Consider the following 22,985-nt stretch of genomic DNA (forward strand, 5'->3'; position numbering starts at 1 on the left):
GCAGCACTCCCTCAGTACTGACCCTCTGACAGTGCAGCACTCCCTCAGTACTGACCCTCTGACAGTGCGGCACTCCCTCAGTACTGACCCTCTGACAGTGCAGCACTCCCTCAGTACTGACCCTCTGACAGCGTAGCGTTCCCTCAGTACTGACCCTCTGACAGTGCGGCACTCCCTCAGTACTGACCCTCTGACAGTGCGGCACTCCCTCAGTACTGACCCTCTGACAGTGCGGCACTCCCTCAGTACTGACCCTCTGACAGTGCGGCACTCCCTCAGTACTGACCCTCTGACAGTGCAGCACTCCCTCAGTACTGACCCTCTGACAGTGCAGCACTCCCTCAGTACTGACCCTCTGACAGCGTAGCGTTCCCTCAGTACTGACCCTCTGACAGTGCAGCACTCCCTCAGTACTGACCCTCTGACAGCGTAGCGTTCCCTCAGTACTGACCCTCTGACAGTGCGGCACTCCCTCAGTACTGACCCTCTGACAGTGCGGCGCTCCCTCAGTACTGACCCTCTGACAGCGTAGCGTTCCCTCAGTACTGACCCTCTGACAGTGCGGCACTCCCTCAGTACTGACCCTCTGACAGTGCAGCACTCCATCAGTGTTGCACAGGACTGTAGCCTTGATTTTTTTTTTGACTGTGTTCAGGTCCTGGATTAAGACTTGAAGCCTAACCCTGCTACACAGCTCGGAGTGCCAGCCACTGAGCCGTAGCTGATACACAATGAGCCACAGTTCTCAGCAGAAATTCTGCCCTGCCACTCCACTTTCATGTGTTCTAATAAAAATTGATAACGGTGCCACAAAACCTATAATTTGCATTTAACATGAAACAATTTACAGCCTTCTTCACCATGTGTGAAAGTAGCAAATGCACAGAGTGTAGAAGTCAATGCTGACTCCGATCGTTCTCAGAATGTGAGATAATAATTGAACTTTACAAGTGTTATTTATTATAAGCGCACGCTATTTGCCCTTACAGCCAGTACTACTAAATCCCTTGTTTGTGCAGTGCAGCTTTTAGTGTATCATGTTAGCCAGAAGTGTGTTTCATGTTGATGTTCATTACTGACTATTCCAAAGCTGCCGGGACTGGCCTCCCATTAACACTCTCTGGAAACTTGAGCATATCCTAAAACCTGCCTCTAACTAACTCGCAGCGAATCCTTCTTCTCCATGACCTATTTTAGTTCCCAATCTGGCAATGTCCTGATTTTAAAATTCTAATTCCTGCTCTCCGAATTCTCTCTGGCCTTGGTTTTTCCTACCTGTATAACCTCACACTACCCTGGAGATCTCTAGTTAAGAATAGCCAGATCGAAACCTTTTGCAGCTACAAATAACACTTAGAAGCGGGAGTCAACAAAAAGAGGAATGACAGAAAATACCTTCAAGAAAAAAAATCATTCTTGCAAAATTACTGCGTTATAAAGACAACATGACAATAATACAGTACCTATATTATCCTCAGGATGTTCCAAAATGAATGTCATTAATTAGTTATAGCGAAACCAAATATAAATGGAAAACAAAGAACAAAGAAAGGTACAGCACAGGAACAGGCCCTTCGGCCTTCCAAGCCCGTGCCGACCATGCTATCCGCCTAAACTAAAATCTTCTACACTTCCGGGGTCCGTATCCCTCTATTCCCATCCTATTCATGTATTTGTCAAGATGCCCCTTAAATGTCATTATCGTCCCTGCTTCCACCACCTCCTCCGGCAGCGCATTCCAGGCACCCACTACCCTCTGTGTAAAATACTTACCGCGTACATCTCCTCTAAACCTTCCAGCTCGCACCTTAAACCTCGGCCCTCTATCCACTGTCTGTGCCCCTCATAATTTTGTAGACCTCCATCAGGTCGCCCCTCAACCTCCTTCATTTCAGTGAGAACACACCAACTTTATTCAACCGCACTTCATAGCTAATGACACCCCCCCCCCCCCCCCCCCCCCCCCCACCTCCACCTCCACCCCCTCCCATACCAGGCAACATCCTGCAAAATCTCTTCTGCACCCTCTCTAAAGCCGCCACATCCTTCTGGTAGTATGGCGACCAGAATTGAACACTATACTCCAAGTGTGGCCTAACTAAGGTTCTATATAGCTGCAACATGACTTCCCAAGTTTTATACTCAATGCCCCAGCCAATGAAGGCAAGCATGCCGTATGCCTTCTTGACTACCTTCTCCACCTGTGTTGCCCCTTTCAGTGACCTGTGGACCTGTACACTGAGATCTCTCTGACCGTCAATACTCCTGAGTGTTCTACCATTGACTGTATATTCCCTACCTGCATTAGACCTTCCAAAATGCATTACCTCACATTTGTCCGGATTAAACTCCATCTGCCATCTCTCCGCCCAAGTCTCCAAACGATCTAAATCCTGCTGTATCCTCTGACAGTCCTCATCGCTATCCCCAATTCCACCAACCTTTGTGTCGTCTGCAAACTTACTAATCAGACCAGTTACATTTTCCTCCAAATCATTTATATATACGGCAAACACTGCGGAACACCACTAGTCACAGCCCTCCAATCAGAAAAGCACCCTTCCATTGTTACTCTCTGCCTTCTATGACCTAGCCAGTTCTGTATCCATCTTGCCAGCTCACCTCTGATCCCGTGTGACTTCACCTTTTGTACCAGTCTGCCATGAGGGACCTTGTCAAAGGCCTTACTGAAGTCCATATAGACAACATCCACTGGCCTCCCTACATCAATCATCTTTGTGACCTCCTCGAAAAATTCGATCAAGTTAGTGAGACATGACCTCCCCATCACAAAACCGTGCTGCCTCTCGCTAATACGACTACTTGCTTCCAAATGGGGGTCGATCCTGTCTTGAAGAATTCTCTCCAGTAATTTCCCTACCACTGACGTAAGGCTCACCGGCCTGTAGTTCCCTAGATTATCCTTGTTACCGTTCTTAAACAAAGAAACAACATTGCCTATTCTCCAGTCCTCAGGGACATCACCTGAAGACAGTGAGGAGCCAAAGATTTCTGTCAAGGCCTCAGCAATTCCCTCTCTTGCCTCCTTCAGTATTCTGGGGTAGATCCCATCAGGCCCTGAGAACTTCTCTACCTTAATATTTTTCAAGACGCCCAACACCTCGTCTTTTTGGATCTCAATGTGACCCAGGCTATCTACACACCCTTCTCCAGACTTAACATCCACCAATTCCTTCTCTTTGGTGAATACTGATGCAAAGTATTCATTTAGTACCTCCCACATTTCCTCTGGCTCCACACATAGATTCCCTCGCCTGTCCTTCAGTGGGCCAACCCTTTCCCTGGCTGCCCTCTTGCTTTTTATGTACGTGTAAAAAGCCTTGGGATTTTCCTTAACCCCATTTTATAATGCCTTTTCATGACCCCTTTTAGCCCTCCTGACTCCTTGCTTAAGTTCCTTCCTACTTTCCTTATATTCCACACAGGCTTCGTCTGTTCCCAGCCTTCTAGTCCTGACAAATGCCTCCTTTTTTTTTTGATGAGGCCAACAATATCTCTCGTTATCCAAGGATCGTGAAATTTGCCGTATTTATCCTTCTTCCTCACAGGAACATGCCAGGTCCTGAATTCCTTTCAACTGACATTTAAAAGCCTCCCACATGTCAGATGTTGATTTACCCCCCAATCTAGGTTCTTCAGTTCCCGCCTAATATTGCTATAATTAGCCTTCCCCCAATTTAGCACATTCACCCTAGGACCACTCTTATCCTTGTCCACCAGCACTTTAAAACTTACTGAATTACTGAAACCCTTTTTAAAAGAAAAATAGACAGCTGCAAATAAAGATATATTTAGTAGGAGGTACAAATGACTTGCAGGAGTTGATCTGAAACCACTATCACCCTTTAATTATGAACTATGGACTGGTTCCAAATACAAAGAAGCCATTTACCAACATAAACCACCAGAGGTTCAGGTCAGCTCAAGCCGGCAGCAACAGTTTTTGTGGGATATGGGGGAATTTGCCCCATATCCATAGTAACTCTGAGATTTAATGCTTCCAGATCCTTTCCATTGGATGGAGCAGTTTCACTGCCATTATGGATTCTGGGTGAAGAACTCCTCATTGTTCTGCAAATGTTTCTAATGCAATGTCCACTTTGTGAATCCGGAAAGCTGCAAATAAGTGGCAGCCCACCTCAGTGCCTCTTGAAAGAAAACAAGAACACTGTCACAGACCTGTTCAGTAAGATCTGGGCTGCACAGGATGTCGTTGCTCTCAGTAACTGGCGCGATCTTCAGCACGGTCTTCTCACAGGTTGGAAGTAGAGAATATGCTTAGCAAAGAACAGTTAGGTTTAGGTTTGGCAGATCATGCAGTGAGCAGATCTTTACCCTCAGTAACACCATTGAGCAGAGCCTAGAGTGTCATAGGCCACATGTTATCAACATCATTGATTTTAAGATGGCTTTCGATAGTATCCATCAGTACATCACAAGACGGTTGAAAACTCTCCCCATTTCTTTTCCACTTGATTATTGATTTCATCACGAGGAAGGTAATGGTTGGTACAGACTTTGGAATCTCGTGGCAATGCCATCGGTTAATGGTGGGTTTCACAGCTGACATTGCCATGCTAACCAAATAACCTTGTGGATTCTAAAACAAGGCCAGCAACTTTGGGAGCAGCAGTGCTAAGGTTGGTCTATGCATCAGCTGAAGGAGATTAAGATAATGATGGCTGGAGACCCCTCCCATCAACATCTGGCAACACAACATCGAGGATTTCAACCACTTCCCCAATCTAGGAAGCATCATCTCCAAGGAAGATGATGTAGAGATTGACGTCTGCACAAGAAGTGGCAAAGCAGAATTCCCCTTCCTGTTGCTCCACACAGTCTGGCCATCCAACACCAGCAATGCGGCCTCCCAGCTACAACTCTACATTTTCATAGTAGCACCAACTGCAATCTATGCCAGACATGGAAAATCAATCGGGTAAGTTAGGCGTCTTCCACCAGCGCTGCCGGCATTTGATCTGGGCATCATATGGAGCAACAACATCACCAATGAAGAAGTATGACAGAGAGCAGGTCACAACTGCAACATCATGACCAAGAAATGATGGAGGCTGGCAGGACACATTGTTTTGCTTTCTGGGTGTTCGCCTCACTAGATTGGCAGCAGATTGAACACCACCAATTGGAAAAGGAGATTAGGCTAGCCAAAGATGTGCCTGGAGAAGTAAATTAAGGAAGGACCTTCAGACTGGGACACTACCTGGGCTGGAGTGATAAGGCGCTAGTGGCAGAGTCTGGCTCACCCCCACAACCTAAGTCAAAGATCCCATTGCCTAAGCTGTCCACAATTTGCAGATTTGACTTCATTGCAGTGTTAATGTGAGCCTACTTGTGACACTAATAAAGATTATTATTATTTTACTTTTCACCACCGTAAAGTAGGTATTTAATCAATAAATGGAAAGCATGTGTGTTTTATGAATGAGTCAATTGCTTGACCCAAGCTGTGGCCGACCTGCTATTTCTTGGCAGGCCTGAAGCTCAGAGGCAATAGACATGCGGCATGCTATCACAAATTGACACTACAGTATTGGTAACAACTTTGTAAAAACATTTTTGAAACCCATTTTCTGAACCAGGGTTTCTTCAGACGAAGTCAGCAGAATAATGCTGCCTATTCGTGCCCGCGCCAGAGGAACTGTTTGATTGATCGGACCAATCGGAATCGTTGCCAACACTGCCGACTGCAGAAGTGTCTTACCCTTGGAATGTCGCGTGACGGTAAGAGAGAGAACTGGAACTGGCTGAGCCGGTTTGTCTTTTTTGCAAATCACCTGATGCCTAATGTTGTATTTGTTACTAACCATTTTTATTCAGATGTGTGCTCTAGGAATTATCCACAATTAGGAAATTGAAAATTGCCTTTTGCTTCAGGGAATTTGTTGATTTTGGACCCAAAACAGACTCCAGGTTCAACAAGCTGTTCAACTGATCTCATTGGCAGAATTTACTGGCAGCACCTGAGTGAGAACCTGGCTTCATTCTGGCATTCACATTGGCTCACAGTATCTTGTCAGACAGCCAGATTTAGTTTTGCATCATGTTGGTTTGTATGCGCCTCTATCTGTTCGTACAAGTTCCGTACATTTGGACCCAAATAAACATATTCCTGGCCAAACTATAAATTTTATTTAAGTATTGAAAACCAAACGCCCCAGTTTCCTGAACATCCTCCTAGATTCAGGCTTAGTGTATTCCCCAATTACCTTTCTTCTTAATAAGTTTCACTTGAAGCTGATCCATCAGCGATTTCACCTACAGACACCAGCACATTTTAGCAGTTTCTCCAATTTGACTTTTCTTCATTTCTGCTGCTGAGTGAGTGGGCAGCAGTCCCCAAAGACGGACAAATTGGTTATTTTTATCTGCAGGTTACAGGAACCCTGAGCTTAATCGTTGTACAAGTCGAGCTTTTCTTTGTGGAGTGGTTTTGTATTTATCAGGGTTTGACTAGCTCAGCTGCTGATGGAATGTTGCTGGGGAACCGAGAAATTGAATCTACTTTAGCAATAGGCACCTTTCTCGCCAATTTCTTGTTGCTACATTTTATTAAGATGTAATGTGATAAAACATTAGTTGATTTTTAAACTCTCCGCTTTCCACTCTGTGATGCTGTTAGGTGTGTTTTTTTAAAATGTCTGCATTGGAGGAATTTTGGAAGGATGTTTAATGCTCCTTTTCAAAATCAAATAGGCTGATCTCGCGTTTTGGCAATTTTAAAAATGATTGCCCACAGCAGGATTTAATAAAAGATTACTTTGTAGTATTGGGTTTTAAGTAGATTCTTGCAGGCAAATACCAAAAATGAAAGGTTAGTAAGCGAGTGAAAGGTATTTTGTCAAAACAAAAGACAATTCTTCGGCTTTCTCGGTAATTAGAAAGCATCTTGCAGTTGATTTTACTGCTGGTCAGAAGAGGAATAATGCTCCAGTTTCCACTTTGCCAACTCTCTTTCATTTGAAACTTGGGATTCAGACATGTCAGAGCAGCGGGAAGGATCTTTACTCTGGGAATGCCGAAAGATGCAAAGAGCTTTGTTCTTACTTGGATGAGTGGGAGATGTTTCGTTGAAAGGGAAATATATAGGCCGGGACACTCCAAGCCAACGGTGGGTCGGAGAATCACCAGGGGTGGGGGCGGGCGGGAATCCCGTCACGCCACTCCGACGCTGGGCTGCCGATTCACCGGTTACCGCAGAGCCGGACGGGGGCCATTGAAAGCCCCGCACCGATGCTCCGCGGTCGACTGGCCGAGTGCCCACCTAGTCCCGCCGTCGTGGTTTACAGATGGTCCCATCTGGCGGGACCTCGACGTTCTGGCTGCAAGGGCCGTCCTGGGTGGGGGGGCGGGGGGAGCTGACTCGGTGGGGGGGGGGCCTCCACGGTGGCCAGACCCGCGATCGGGGACTACCGATCGGCGGGCGCGCTCATTCCAGGGGGGGCCTATGTTCCTCCGCACCGAGCCCCTGTGGGGCTCCGCCATGTTGCCCAGGGGCCGGCGGTGAGACGGACGCGGCCTGCATGCGTGGACATGCGCCGGCTGTGTCGGGCCGGCTTTCGACACCGAAGCAGCGCACAGCACTCCGCCCCCGTTCTAGCCCCGAAGACGAGGAGAATGACTGGGCCGAGACGCCGCCTCCGTCGCACCGGTTTTAACGCCGGCATCAACTCTTGGCCGTGATATGGGAGAAATCAGGCCACAGTGATTTGTTTTGATTTGTCTCAGTGAATAACGATCAGGGAAAAGGAATTTTCAAAATAAAGACAGAAATGGGGATCAAAAATACAACAAAATTGGTTGATTTCTGAAGAAACACATTTCCTTTTCAAAGACAGGGCGGGATTCTGTGATCCTGAGGCTAAGTGTTGACCTGTCGGAAACGTCGTCGCGTTTCTCGATGGCGTCAGCACAGCCCCTGGATCAGTAATTCTGGCTCCTACAGGGGGCCAGCAGGGTGCTGGAGTGGTTCACGCTGCTCCAGCTGCTGATCCAGCCGTGGAATGGGCACCGGGGTATGCGCGCATGCGCAGTGGGTTCGGCGCGAACCGGCGCATGCGCTGTCCCACCGACGCGATTTCCGCGCATCCGCGGTGTCTCAGCCCCGACCCAAAATATTGCAGGAGTACAGGTGCTGGCACAGAAAAAAGGGGGCCGGGAGACAGACAGGCCGGCCCGCCGATCGGTGGGTCCCAATGGTGCGCCAGGCCACATCGGAGCCCCTCCCCGGGATCGCCCCCCCCCCCCCCCCCCCCCCCAAGGCTGCCCCCGGACCCTTCAATGCCGAAGTCCCGCCGGTTCAGAGCAGGTTAGAACGGCGCCGGCAGGACTCGTTTTTTTTTTTAACGACAGCTCGTCCCACCTGGGCCAGAGAATCACGGGGGGGGAGGGAGGGAGGGGGCCACCTAGAGCGGCCCCTGACCAGCGCCGCGCCGTCCACGCCGGCCCCAACGTGTCCCGGTGTCGGGGCAGCGTGGCATGATTCACGCGGCCCCACGGAGAATCCCGCCCATATTTCTTTCATTTATAGAATCATTGCAGCTTCGATGGAGGCCATTCAGCCCATTGAGTCTCCACTGACCCTCTGAAAGAACACTTAGGCCCCCGTTTCCCAGTAACCTCAAGGGCCCATAACAACTCTCTGATTTGTAATTACATGATGATACAATTGTTAATGAAGGGAATTGATGGCCATTCAATTGCTAATAAGGTTTCCCCCCTTACTTTCCTGTAGCTGTAAAGTTTGGTCGTATGTCCAAAAAGCAGCGGGACAGCCTCTATGCGGAGGTACAGAAACATCAGCAGCACCAGGAACAGTTGGCAACAAAGGAAAGTTCGGAGGGACTTGCACGTGTTTATACAAACAGTGTGAGCAGTGGACTGGGAGATCTGGATGATATCAGCAGCACATTCTCAGACGGGCTCCTGTTTGACTTTCCACTGACCCCTGATGGAGGGAACAGTTTTTATAACTTTGATCTTTCGGCCTCTGCTGAACCATCTCCTGATCAGTCTGCTATAGATGTGAATGACATTAAACATATTAAACAGGAGTCCATATATGAAATCATGCTGGAGCCCAGCTTGTTCTCGTATCCCTCGCCAGAGAATGGGCAGCTAGCCACAGAAATCTCAATGGTGGAGATCGGTATGTATCACAACTCCTTTGTTGAGTCACTATATAGACACCTGCTAGAAATGTGGACTGACAATCGCTTTATTCTGCTCACGAGATTACAAAATAATTGATTGCTGTGAAACACCATTTAGCCCATTTCTAATTCCTCCATCCAGAGAGATCTTCATTTTTTCTTCATTACCAGCTGTGAATCAATGTTTCTCAGAGATAATGAAGAACATACTGTGGTGATTTTGTCCAAATATTTGTATCTCAGTAATAACATGAAACAGAGCAGTGTTATGATAAGGTATGGAGTTCAAATTTCATATTGGGTCATCGTTTGCTGTCACGGTAATGAGGAGCTAAGAGTGTTCTCTGTTATAGAACAGAGAACATAGAACAGTACAGCACAGAACAGGCCCTTCGGCCCTCGATGTTGTGCTGAGCAATGATCACCCTACTCAAACCCACGTATCCACCCTATACCCGTAACCCAACAACCCCCTCCTTAACCTTACTTTTTAGGACACTACGGGCAATTTAGCATGGCCAATCCACCTAACCCGCACATCTTTGGACTGTGGGAGGAAACTGGAGCACCCGGAGGAAACCCACGCACACACGGGGAGGACGTGCAGACTCCGCACAGACAGTGACCCAGCCGGGAATCGAACCTGGGACCCTGGAGCTGTGAAGCATTTATGCTAACCACCATGCTACCGTGCTGCCCCAAAATGCGCGTGCTGCCCCAATATCTCTGCGCAAAATGAGAATAACGTTTTTTTAATTTGTTCTTGGGATGTGGGTGTCGCTGAACTGGGCCAATATTTGTTGCCCATCCCTAATTGCCCTTGAACTGAATGGCTTGTGGGCCACTTTTCAGAGGACAGTTAAGAGTCAACCGCACCGCTGTGTGGGTCTGGAGTCACATGTAGGCCAGACAGGGTAAGGACGGCAGATTTCCTTCCCTAAAGGACATTAGTGAACCAGATGGGTTTTTACAACAATCAACAATGGTTTGATGGTCGCCATGAGACTTTTAATCCCAGATTTTTATTGAATTTAAATTCCGCCATTTGCCCTGGTGGATTTGATCCCGGATCTGCAGAGCATTACTCTGGGTCTCTGGATTACTAGTCCAGCGACAATAGCACTGAGATCCACGGGCTACCTTATTGATGCTTGGGGTGCCAACTGTGCCTCCCCCCACCCCCCCTCATTACAGGGATATCAAACCATTTAAAATCTAAGCTGATGAAGGGCTGGGAAGGAGTGTGAATGCGATGTCAAAACAAATATAGAAAGAGAAATAAAGCGGAAAAGAAATACTCGATTAACAGAGAATAAAGTAAACAAGGAAAAGGAAAAAAGACATTTTAAAATTTTACATTTTAAATCTCCCTGAAAATTGTCAAAACCTGAAGGAGTGAGACTCCGGACCACACGTCCAGCAATTGGGTTTCATAGAACATAGAACATTACAGCGCAGTACAGGCCCTTCAGTCCTCGATGTTGCACCGACCTGTGAGCCACTCTAAAGCCCATCTACACTATTCCCTTATCATCCATATGTTTATCCAATGACCATTTAATGCCCTTAATGTTGGCGAGTCCACTACTGTTGCAGGCAGGGCATTCCACGCCCTTACTACTCTCTGAGTAAAGAACCTACCTCTGACATCTGCCCTATATCTATCTCCCCTCAATTTAAAGCTATGTCCCCTCGTGCTGGACATCACCATCCGAGGAAAAAGGCTCTCAATGTCCACCCTATCCAATCCTCTGATCATCTTGTATGCCTCAATTCAGTCACCTCTTAACCTTCTTCTCTCTAACGAAAACAGCCTCAAGTCTCTCAGCCTTTCCTCATAAGATCTTCCCTCCATACCAGGCAACATCCTTGTAAATCTCCCCTGTACCCTTTCCAACGCTTCCACATCCTTCCTGTAATGCGACCAGAACTGCACGCAATATTCCAAATGCGGCTGCACCAGAGTTTTGTACAGCTGCAACATGACCTCATGGCTCCGAAACTCAATCCCTCTACCAATAAAAGCTAAGATGTGGAGATGCCGGCGTTGGACTGGGGTGAGCACAGTAAGAAGTCTTACAACACCAGGTTAAAGTCCAACAGGTTTGATTCAAACACGAGCTTTCGGAGCGCAGCTCCTTCCTCAGGTGAATGGCGAGGTATGTTCCAGAAACATTTATATAGACAAAGTCAGAGATGCTGGACAATGCTTGGAATGCAGGCATTTACAGGTAATCAAATCATTGCAGATCCAGGGAGAGGGATAATCACAGGTTAAAGAGGTGTGAATTGTCTCAAGCCCGAACAGTTGGTAGGATTTTGCAAGTCCAGGCCTGATGGTCGCGTCCTACCAACTGTTCTGGTCCCCCGGCCTCTTTTCCTACGCGCTGGCCCTGTAGCCCTGCGCCATGTTGCGTCGGGGCTGGCGCGTTGAAGGAGGCCACAGCGCATGCGTGCGTTGGCACCGGCACCCCTGCGCATGCCCACGTCCCGCGGCACACAGTTTCCACGGCGATCAGCAGCTAGAGCGGTGCGAACCACCCCAGTGCCGTGCCGGCCCCCTGTAGGGGCCAGAATTAGTCCTGGCAGCGGCCCGTTCACACTGTCATAAAATGCGACGGCGTGGACACTGCCGCGGGATGGGAGAATCCTGCCCAGGGAGAACGTGCAGACTCCGCACAGACAGAGACCAAAGTTCAGAATTGAACCCAGCTCCCTGGAGCTGTGAAGCAACAGTGCTAACCACCGTACAACCATGCTGCCCACTATTACCCCCTAAACATCAGCAGTGGGTTTGATTAGTGTCTGCCTTCAGAAACGACAACCGTTTAATGATCTTCATTGGAATATCAGACACAAAAATGCCATTTTGACAAAGCTAATGACAACAACAATTGAAGATTTACATTTGACTGACGTTTGTTCCTTGTCTTGTATAAATAGTGGTGAGTGAGATTAGCCCCACCGATATTTTGAAAGCACATTATAGATCATGACATTGTTTGATTTGGATGTTTTCTCTCCCTTAATCCAATGTTTCTTTTTTTAAATGTCTGTTTCCGTACCGGATTTGACATTGAATTTTCAATCCTTCTCCTTAACCAATGAGATTTCTTTTGGTTGCCCTGTTTATTTTGCTCTGCTGTTCACAGCTTGGAGTGGGCAAGCTGGAAGGTTTAATGGTAAATATGAGCAGCATATGCCATGCTGCTCCGTGATGCTGGCTGGGTGGGTGGGGGCGGGGGGGGGGGGGACCTTTATAAATAGGATCCATTGGATTAAATTCATGAGTACTTTTGGTTCTGGGCTGAGTGTCTTGTGTCATCCCTTTAAAACCTGTGACCCTTTCTCCAGATCGGGTAGCACAGAATGTGGTGGAATCACATTTGGAGACTTGTCAGTACACAATTGAAGAATTGAAGCAGCTTGCCTGGCAGCCCTATACACAAGAGGAAATCCGGAACTTTCAAAATAAGGTACCAATTAAACCTATTTTAAGCAATCTTCAAAAATTGCTACAAAAATTTAAAATCTTCACACATTAAAAACACAACAGGTTAATTTGAAATAATATTCTCATTCACTCTGTGCTAATATAATGTGGGAAAAATATTTTCAACTGGAATTCAGCCTGTTTATAGAGAGAAGATATAAACATATTCCACGAAGGTTACTTTCCTGATTTTGTTTTTATCGGTGATAGCTATCCACAAGAATGAGAGCGCATCTCTGTGCGTGTCTAGTATTCCAGTGCACTCCTGGTTGGTTTCCCACATTCTTACCATCCAAAACTCTGCTGCCTGTTTTTTACCTTGCACCACATCCCCTTCCCCTTTCACACCTGTGACCCACACTGGTTCACAGTTTAGCAGCATCTTGATTTAAAAATTCTCACCTCTGTTTTCAAATTCCCCCCTTCGCCCCTCCCTACCTCTGCAATCTCCTTCAACTCTCCAAGATATCTGAACTCCTCCAATTCTGGCCTCTTGCTCATTCCCTATTCTAATTGGTAGTCATCAGCTCAAAGCCCTGGAACATCCTGGCCACACCCCTTGGCCTCTCTGTCTGGCTCTACTCCTTTAAGACGTTCCTTTGTAACCCTCCTCTTTGACCATGGTTTGCTCACTGACTTTATGTGGCCCATATTTTATAATGTCCCTTTGAAGAACCCTGGGTTGTTTCATTACATTAAAGATAGCAGAAATATAAGCTGTCATTGTTACTTTCTAATTCAATTAATGGGAAACTCTGCCTCACCATCACACTAAGAGAGTTGGGATTGTTTAAGGGCTTCTTGGATGTTGTCCCATTATTGCAGAGGCTTGAAGCTCCATAACTGTAATCACTAAAACCCACTGCGCGTTCTGCAGGAATTATCACATAGAAGGAGAATTGACCTAAATTGCAACTCAGACTAAATCAGAGTTCCATCATAATATTTTCCAGGAATTACTGTTTCCTGCTGCAGGTATTTCCTCTATGACCACATTAGGTAACTCAATTATCTACTAAATTATAAGAGTTACCTAATTATAAAAAAAAGTATAGATAAAAGAAGATATTGATCACTCGGTCACTATTACTTGACTGATATAATCTACAGTATAAAATCTGGTGATGTCTTTTGTACAATATATTTACTTTGATTCTGGTTTTAACAGTCCTGTGAGACTATGTGGCAGCAGTGTGCGATCCAAGTGACAAATGCAATCCAGTATGTGGTGGAATTTGCCAAGCGAATCAGTGGATTCATGGAGCTGTGTCAGAATGATCAGATAATACTTCTGAAAGCAGGTACCTAGCACATTTATTCTGACAAAGGTAGCGAGACACTGATAAGACACAAAATATTGGCCGTGATTTAGTGGTCCCGTCGATTTCAGGCGCAAATCCATAATGGCCATTAAATTTTCGCCGGCAATTTGAGATCTTCCCTGCCCCTGCCAGTGATGTGAACAGGTTCACACTCAGGCCTGAGCCTGATTTCCTTAATTTTAAATAAATTAACATCTACTTACCGGCCTTGACATTGTAACGTCCGCCTAACACCTTCTCCTCACACCTGGGGTGATTCATGATTGGTTTTCAAAAATGAAACCGGGCAGGATTCTGGCATTGTCCCCTGACCCCTGACAGGTTGGTGCTGTCAGTCAGGGCTGGGCTCCCTGGAGGGCCCCATTAGGGCCTGCGAGGGGTGAAGGGGAGAGGGAGAGCCCTGATGCTTGGGGGTGGGTTCTGATGGTATGGTGTGGATCTTGATCCCTTTTATACGGTGGGAAAAGCTGAGTGTGCAGCCTATCAGCTTTACACCGATTGTCTCACCTGAGCCAACATTGTATTTTTGGGGCGATTCCGTCCGTTGATTTTAGGAAAAGTGGACATTGGGACTGAGCAGGAATAATTCAGCAGCTTTGTGACAAATGAAAATCCACAGCAGAAAACAGCAGCTGCGAAAAAGGAATAAAGCTGAGGGTCAGAGTGAATTATTAATTCTAACCCTGGGACTGTTCTGAATCTTAGGGAGATGATGACTCTCTATTGGATATCATTCATGGGAGTGGAATGAAAGGGCCTCACCTTCTGCAACGTGAGTTTTGAAACTCCACTCCCAAAAACGCTTTCAAATCTTCTTTCATAATTATATTGAATGGTGGTGCAGGCTCAAGGGCCACATGGCCTACTCCACCTGTATACCCTCAGCAGTTTGCATTCTGAACTCCAGTCTATTTTTCACAAATTCTCTTAACCCAAGCTTCCACTCCACTTTTAATATCAAATCCAGGCAACAATTTTACACCATCCTCTTTTAGGTTCTCTTTGCCTTGACTGCTTTTAAACAAACTCTGAGATCCCGCCACCGATTTCTATAGTTAATCCAACTAATAGAATTACACATACCTGAAAATCACTTCCGATGTCTTTCTGGTGTCTCGATATTCTCATCTCTGTCTGTCTTAACTGAACAGTGCTCCTTAATTGGCTTTTTTCCCGATCTCAGTACTTGTTTTTTAACCATTACTGCAGGGTATGGCTTTTCTTCTAGAAAAGCTGAGACGTCCCTCTTTATCCTTCTAAAACCAACTGGCTCTAGCAGAGCTGTGAAAGCTGCCTTCTCTCGTACTATCCATCTCCAACTGCCAATGAATTCAGCTAAAACTAAGAACAAAGAAAATCCCTTTGCTCTGGAAAGTGCCCCCCCCCCCCCCCCCCCCCCCCCCCGCTAAGCAATGGCTTATCCTTCTCTAGGCTTTTATTTACTCTTCACACTGAAACCCTCTCTAAACACAATAGAGTCACAGTTGGAACTTAACCAACCCCCACACATACAAACACCTTTGTCCAGCATGAATCTAACTATAGGTTTACACTTCCTTCCACAGAAGCATTAAATTAAACACACTTAAAACAAACCTTATTGTTTTCTAACACAAAGAGTGGATAATCCATTCTGGTATCTGGGGAAAAGTAATTCAACAATGTTACAAAGTCAAGTGTACCTTGCACCTTTATCAGATTTGCAAAAGTTATACATTTCAATATTTGTGTGGATTGATGGATTAGAAACTGAACTGAAATAATGATATTTGAGTTGCTGTGCACATTTCTCAGGAGTTCTTTACACTTCTTAAATTTGTGCTATGGATAGCTAGATGTTTTTACTTATCATTCATATTGATGATGTGCTCTCCTTAAGTGATCACTTAGAGATTGTCCTGGAAAACAACAGAGAAAACTCCCGTGTAATAAAACAGACAACACTTCCGTGGAATGCATTTCCTTCATTTCCGTGGCAAGTTGTAAATTTGTAGCCCGCATGAATTTTCTAGAATGTAGGGACATACCAACACAGCAGTTGTATTACTGGGTGGGGTTTTCGCATACCATTAGCTGGTGGTGGGATCTTTGGTCTAGCTACTGTCAACAGGGTTTTGCATTGTCCACACCCTCCACCACCCACAGTGAACCCACGGTGGGGGGTGGGTCACCGTCAGAGGGACCAGAGGATTCTGCTGAGGGGAATGGTGGGAAATGCCACTCACTATCTTTAGAAAATTGTCAGGATGTCCTTCACTGTTTACACTCTACATTACATTCAACTTTAAAATGGAAGCTTGAACATTAGAGCAAAGACAGAGCCAAGCTATTGGAGCTTTTCAGAGCTGATGTTATTTTTGTTACTAAATTAATCACAAACATGCAAAGCAAATGAGCTGAATGGATTTAATACCAGGTTTTGAAAACCTGCCAGTGGACATGAGGGCCAAGTCATGTATGAACTTTTTACAAACTAGGAAGGTTGGAACTGATGTAAGTAATTATATCATTCTTCCAATTTCAGCTCACTGGTTTGTGCTTGTAGGTAGGGCGTATTTATTCAAACACCATTTCTTCCTTCATCCATGTATTCTTTTACATTCTTCCTTTACAAATACTTAATCCAATTCCATTGTTAAAAGTAGTTGGTATCTGTCTGAATAACTACTTGTAGTAAAGAGGTTCTAATAACTTTCTGAATTGAAAAACTTTCTCTGAACTTTTACCTCAGTTCTTTGAGAAAAAACTAATTCTAAACCCTCTTGTTGATTTACTATTTTCTACTTTTCTGATGCAGTTTCCTCTTAAGATTTTGAAGAGTGGATGTTTAACATCTCCTTCAGTTGACCCCACCTTCACCTTCCTCTGTGAAAACAGACTGAGGCTGAGATTTACTGGCTGTATTGCGCCTGACAAGCATTGTGGAGTGGCCAGTGTACGCCGGGAGATCCCTCTTCCGGGATTTTCTGGCTCGCCACACCTCGCGAGATGTGAGATGTCGGGATGCGAATCCTGCCCACCGTGGGAGGTATCACAGGCGGGATTCTCCGACCCCCCACCAGGTGGGAGAATCGCCAGGGATTGGCATGAATCCCGTCCTCCTAATTCTCCTGCCCCCCAAAATCCGGCTCGGCGTGAGTCACGCCGCCTGCCTCGGAGAATGGCGGGGTCCGGCACAACTCAATGGGTGCTGGAGCTGCCTGAAATCTCCGGCCCGCGATGGGCTGAAGCCCCGCCCGTCTGTTGCCGGTTCTGCCGGCGTAAATTGAAGTAGGTCCGCTCTGGGGTTCTTGGGGGGGCGCAGGGGGACCTGGCCCCGGGAGGTGCCCCCACAGTGGCATGGCCCGTGATCGGGGCCCACTGATCCGCAGGCAGGCCTGTGCCGTGGGGGCACTCTATTGTTCCGCACCGGAGGCTGTGGTCCTCCGCCATTCCCGGTGCGGAAGCGAATCCCTCTGAGCATGTGCGGGGATGACGTCAACACCCGCTGGCGCTCCCGCGCATGGGCCGACTCACGCCGGCCGGTGGAGGACCATCAGCGCCGGTTGGCATGGCGCCAAGCCCCTTTTCCGCCGGCCGGCATGGCGCAAACCACTCCGGGGCCGGCCTAGCCCCTGAAGGCGCGGAGGATTCTGCACCTTTGGGACAGCCCAACGCCAGAGTGGTTCACTCCACCCCCTCCCGCCGGGACTCCCCACCCCGCTGGGGAGGGGTGTATCCCGCCCCACATTCTGGCAAATCTGCATATTAGAGTGAGACAGCTAGTTTCTCTTTAATATGCATTTCCAAGACCTAACCAAGGTGTGGGATCTAACTTCCTCGCCTCAGAGACCTCGGGAGAGCGTTGTTCAGTTCTGGTCTCCACAAACAGGGACCAGACAGAACAGCACTTGTGGGGGTGTCTCCCAGGGAATCAAAGGTCCCCAGGTACATGCCCTCTGGGCAGAGTGGCACCTTGACACTGCTGGTGTCATCTGGCTGCCAGACTGGCAATGCCAAGGTGCTTTGTGGCAGGGGCACTGCCAGGGTGCCAAGCTGGCATTTTTCACGCAACAGGGATTTAAAAATGGCTCCCCAATCTCTCCTGGCACTGAGGGGATCCATGATGCAGAAAATGGGACTAAGTGTACCCTCGGATCCACGTTCCTCGCTGAGGCACTGATTTACCCGAATGGCCGTTCGATGGTGGGTTGTTTCTCAGCGATGTGACCACCGGTAAACATCCGGCTAATCGCACTACAGGGACTCTGATCCCATTCGGGTCGATCACGTCCTTAGCCGGTCTTTTGTTTACTAACAGGAAGCTAATGGGATTGGGAGGGGCACGGATTCTCTCCCCCCCCCCCCCTCCCAAATACTACTCTGTATTTTCAGTGGAGGATACAATCGGGTGGGTGGAATCCAGCATCTCAGTTATTTGGACGGATTGATTAAGCTTATCCTCAAATTACTTTTTCCCCATTTTTACCATTCCCCCATTTTTCAGATGCATGTCTTCTTTAACTAACCTTTCACCCCAGATAGGCACATTAATAGCCTCTTGCCTTTTTAGATTGAAGCAAAAAAGTTTTTCAATTCAATTTTGTCCTCATTTTAAAGTTCGGTTTGGAATGTCAATTTTAATGCACAGACCAATTCAAATCACACATTGAAGTTTCTGTTGCAAAATGAAGTGTTGATTTTGTGAGATTAGAGAGAAAAATGTCAGTCTTCCTGTTCTAGGTTGCCTTGAGGTCTTATTGGTTCGAATGTGCAGAGCATATAACCCTTTGAACAATACACTGTTTTTTGAAGGAAAGTATGGAGGCACGCAGATCTTCAAATCACTGGGTAAGATTTTGATTAGCTTTTGCTTGAGGTTGTGTTACAAGTAAATGCAGCCTAGAAATTTGATGGTGCCAGATTGACACATAAACTTCCTGTATGGAAGTCGGGATGTGCAGACTTATTGCAAACCAGGAGTCCGCCATCACCGTGTTGACACCAAACCTGCCCTAAAAGTTTCTGAAATTCAAGAGATTCTCAAATATTGCTTTTTGTCATTCATTCCGATTTAGGAATTCACAGCAATAATTTATTGTTGATGATCTTCATTTTCTGTAATCTATTTATTTTCCAGTAATCGGTTTTGCACCGGTTCCTGCAGCTGAACTCATTGGGCGAGCTAATGTTTCCTCTTTATCCCCAGGTTGTGATGATTTGATCAATATTATCTTTGACTTGGCAAAAAGCTTGTGCTGCCTGCATTTGTCTGAGGACGAGATTGCGTTATTCACAGCGGGTATCTTACTGTCACCTGGTATGTAATTAAACTGGAAAATCCGATGATTGTTGACCAACAATGACTGTTGTATATGGTCCAGTGGTACTGTCTGCAGCTTCAGTAATAGCGAACTGGGTTCTTTGCTATGATTCCTAGCTTGAACCACTCCACCTACTGAGAGGAGCCAATGTGCTCTCTGAAAGGGATGTGCTAGTGGCACTGGATGGGGAATTGCCATTTCACCTGTGAGCGGATGGTTCAACCAGTTGATGGGTGAACCCCAGGTTCAACATCTTGGATTTCAAACTTTGCAGAAGTCACTTTCATTTTTTTAAAGTGGAAAATAATAATAATAATAACCGCTTACTGTCACAAGTAGGCTTCAATGAAGTTACTGTGAAAAGCCCCTGGTCGCCACATTCTGGCGCCTGTTTGGGGAGGCCGGTACGGGAATTGAACCTGTGGTGCTGGCATTGTTCCGCTTAACAAGCCAGCTATTTAGCCCACTGTGCTAAACCAATCCCTTAATGAGTACGACATTGTGGAATGTCATGTTGTTGAATCTCTTAATTGCTATGGACAGGAGACATGCTATCATTCCATATCTCAATTTTCATTCTAGAGAAGGCTGAAGACACATTTATTTACAAGGGTCTACAGAATGCAGAACCTCACTCCAAGTGAATTCCCAACTGGTGGGACTTATCTCACCAGGCTCTGATCTGGGCCTATTTTAATCTTTGCTCATAACGAGCCCCAGATGGTTGGCTTTCACCCCCTACATGGGGGAGCTAGTACCCCACGGGAGATCAGTGAAGGCTTCCACTTGGGGGTTATGACACATTCCAAGGGAATCGGCCCTCCATCCACAATATCTTCCCTTCTCCTCTTCCTCCTTGCTTAAGGGTATTTCTCCCATTCTGCCCAGCGGGTTTGGTGGAGGCAGGAATGGAGAATTCAGCAGGAGCAAAAAGTCAGCATAACCCCGGGCCCGATCAAATGGCCTCAGCACCAGTTAAATCTTGCATAAGATTTGACGTGCCAGACAAATAATATGCCAGTCACTGATGGAAATGAGGCTATGACAGATGAGGACCTTGAGATAATTGTTATCACTAAGGAGGTAGTGATGGGCAAGCTAATGGGGCTAAAGGTTGACAAGTCTCCTGGCCCTGATGGAATGCATCCCAGAGTGCTAAAAGAGATGGCTAGGGAAATTGCAAATGCACTAGTGATAATTTAGCAAAATTCACTAGACTCTGGGGTGGTCCCGGCGGATTGGAAATTATCAAATGTGACACCACTGTTGTAATTATAGGCCATTTAGCTTAACTTCGGAAGGGGGGAAGATGCTGGAATCTATCATCAAGGAAGAAACAGCGAGGCATCTGGATAGAAATTGTCCCATTGGGCAGACGCAGCATGGGTTCATCAAGGGCGGGTCGTGCCTAACTAATTTAGTGGAATTTCTTGAGGACATTACCAATGCAGTAGATAACGGGGAGCCAATGGATGTGGTATATCTGGATTTCCAAAAAGCTTTTGACAAGGTGCCACACAAAAGATTGCTGCATAAGATAAAGATGCATGGCATTAAGGGTAAAGTAGTAGCATGGATAGAGGATTGGTTAATTAATAGAAAGCAAAGAGTTGGGATAAATGGGTGTTTCTCTGGTTGGCAATCAGTAGCTAGTGGTGTCCCTCAGGGATCCGTGTTGGGCCCACAATTGTTCACAATTTACATAGATGATTTGGAGTTGGGGACCAAGGGCAATGTGTCCAAGTTTGCAGATGACACTAAGATGAGTGGTAAAGTGAAAAGTGCAGAGTATACCGGAAGTCTGCAGAGGGATTTGGATAGGTTAAGGGAATGGGCTAGGGTCTGGTAGATGGAATACAATGTTGATAAATGTGAGGTTATCCATTTTGGTAGGAATAACAGCAAAAGGGATTATTATTTCAATGATAAAATATTAAAACATGCCGCTGTGCAGAGAGACCTGGGTGTGCTAGTGCATGAGTCGCAAAAAGTTGGTTTACAGGTGCAACAGGTGATTAAGAAGGCAAATGGAGTTTTGTCCTTCATTACTAGAGGGATGGAGTTTAAGACTATGAGGTTATGCTGCAACTGTATAAGGTGTTAGTAAGGCCACACCTGGAGTATTGTGTTCAGTTTTGGTCTCCTTACCTGAGAACGGTCGTACTGGCGGTGGAGGGTGTGCAGAGGAGATTCACTAGGTCAATCCCAGAGCTGAGGGGGTTGGATTACGAGGAGAGGTTGAGTAGACTGGGACTGTACTCATTGGAATTTAGAAGGATGCGGGAGGGGGGGGGGGGGGGGATCTTATAGAAACAGATAAAATTATGAAGGGAATAGATAGGATAGATGCGGGCAGGTTGTTTCCACTGGCGGGTGACAGCAGAACTAGGGGACATAGCCTCAAAATAAGGGGAAGTAGATTTAGGACTGAACTTCAGAGGAACTTCTTCACCCAAAGGGTTGTGAATCTATGGAATTCCTTGCCCAGTGAAGCAGTTGAGGCTCCTTCAATCAATGTTTTTAAGATAAAGATAGATAGTTTTTTGAAGAATAAAGGGATTAAGGGTTATGGTGTTCGGGCGGGAAAGTGGGACTGAGTCTACAAAAGATCAGCCATGATCTCATTGAATGGCATAGCAGGCTCGAAGGGCCAGATGGCCTACTCCTGCTCCTAGTTCTTATGTTCTTGTTATGTTCTTATGAGGCCTCTCGCGAGACATCGTGATCTGGATCTCGCCCTCCCTGGGACTGCTCACTTAAAAATGGCAGCGCGGATTCTCCAAAGGCCCGGATCGAATGCCCCCGTGCATGGCACTGTTTTGCACCCGAGGGGCCAGATGGCCTATTGCTGCTCCTAGTTCTTATGTTTTTCAGCAGTTGTTTGGAGTTCTGAGCTCCAAAAAGAAATAAATGAATGCAGAATGATGTTTAGTGACATTTTTCTGTTTGAAGTGAGCTGTACCTGTTATACAGGCTTTGGATGAATAGCCATTACATTTGCTTTACCAGAAACCAGCAATGGGCTTCATTACCAGCCATCCTGTAGCATTGAAATTTTTCTTGTGCAATGATGCAAAATAGATGGTATCAGATTAGCCACCTGTTATGCATAACATCTAATATTTCATTCCATTGACTGCGATGGAACTAATAACGGGCACCGTGTAGATCGGGCAGCCAATCTGATATCATTAGTTTTCCAAACTAATTCCAATCTTTCCAAACAATTACTGATGTCTCTGCCTCTTTCTCTCAGACCGACCATGGTTGACTGAAGCTAGAAAGGTCAAGAAACTACAGGACAAGATTTTTGAGGCATTGCAACATGTCATTCACAAAACTCACCTGGACGATGATAAGTTATCAAAGGTACATTGATTTAAAATATGTATTTGTTGGTGGGATGAGAACATCTCTGGGCCAACATTTTATTGCCTAAGGGCACTTAAGAGTTAACCACATTGCTGGAGTCTGGAGTCACATGTCGGCTGCACTAGGTGAGGATAATGGATTTCCTTCCCTAAAGGACATTTAATCAAGCAGATGGGGTTTTCCGACAATTGACATGGTCACTTTTAGACTTTTAATTCCAAATTTTTATTGAATTCAAAGATCATTACCTGCCGTGAGGGATTTGAACCCGGGTCCCTGGAGCATGACTCTGGATTACTAATCC

At 46.3% G+C, this 22,985-nt stretch overlaps 1 protein-coding gene across 2 annotated transcripts in view; it reads left to right on the top strand.

Moving 5' to 3' along the window:
• The window catches only part of LOC119953219 (nuclear receptor ROR-beta-like), a 66,147-nt gene that overhangs the window by 32,084 nt on the left and 11,078 nt on the right, over positions 1 to 22,985 (top strand). For both annotated transcript variants that reach the window (XM_038777245.1, XM_038777244.1), the window contains exons 3-9: positions 5,622 to 5,763; positions 8,774 to 9,187; positions 12,546 to 12,667; positions 13,853 to 13,985; positions 18,729 to 18,836; positions 19,195 to 19,305; positions 22,566 to 22,678. In XM_038777245.1, the coding sequence (XP_038633173.1) occupies positions 5,622 to 5,763; positions 8,774 to 9,187; positions 12,546 to 12,667; positions 13,853 to 13,985; positions 18,729 to 18,836; positions 19,195 to 19,305; positions 22,566 to 22,678 (1,143 nt within the window). The remainder of the gene's footprint in view (positions 1 to 5,621; positions 5,764 to 8,773; positions 9,188 to 12,545; positions 12,668 to 13,852; positions 13,986 to 18,728; positions 18,837 to 19,194; positions 19,306 to 22,565; positions 22,679 to 22,985) is intronic.

The sequence above is a fragment of the Scyliorhinus canicula genome, chromosome 18, assembly GCF_902713615.1.
Source record: "Scyliorhinus canicula chromosome 18, sScyCan1.1, whole genome shotgun sequence".
Classification (NCBI taxonomy): domain Eukaryota; kingdom Metazoa; phylum Chordata; class Chondrichthyes; order Carcharhiniformes; family Scyliorhinidae; genus Scyliorhinus; species Scyliorhinus canicula.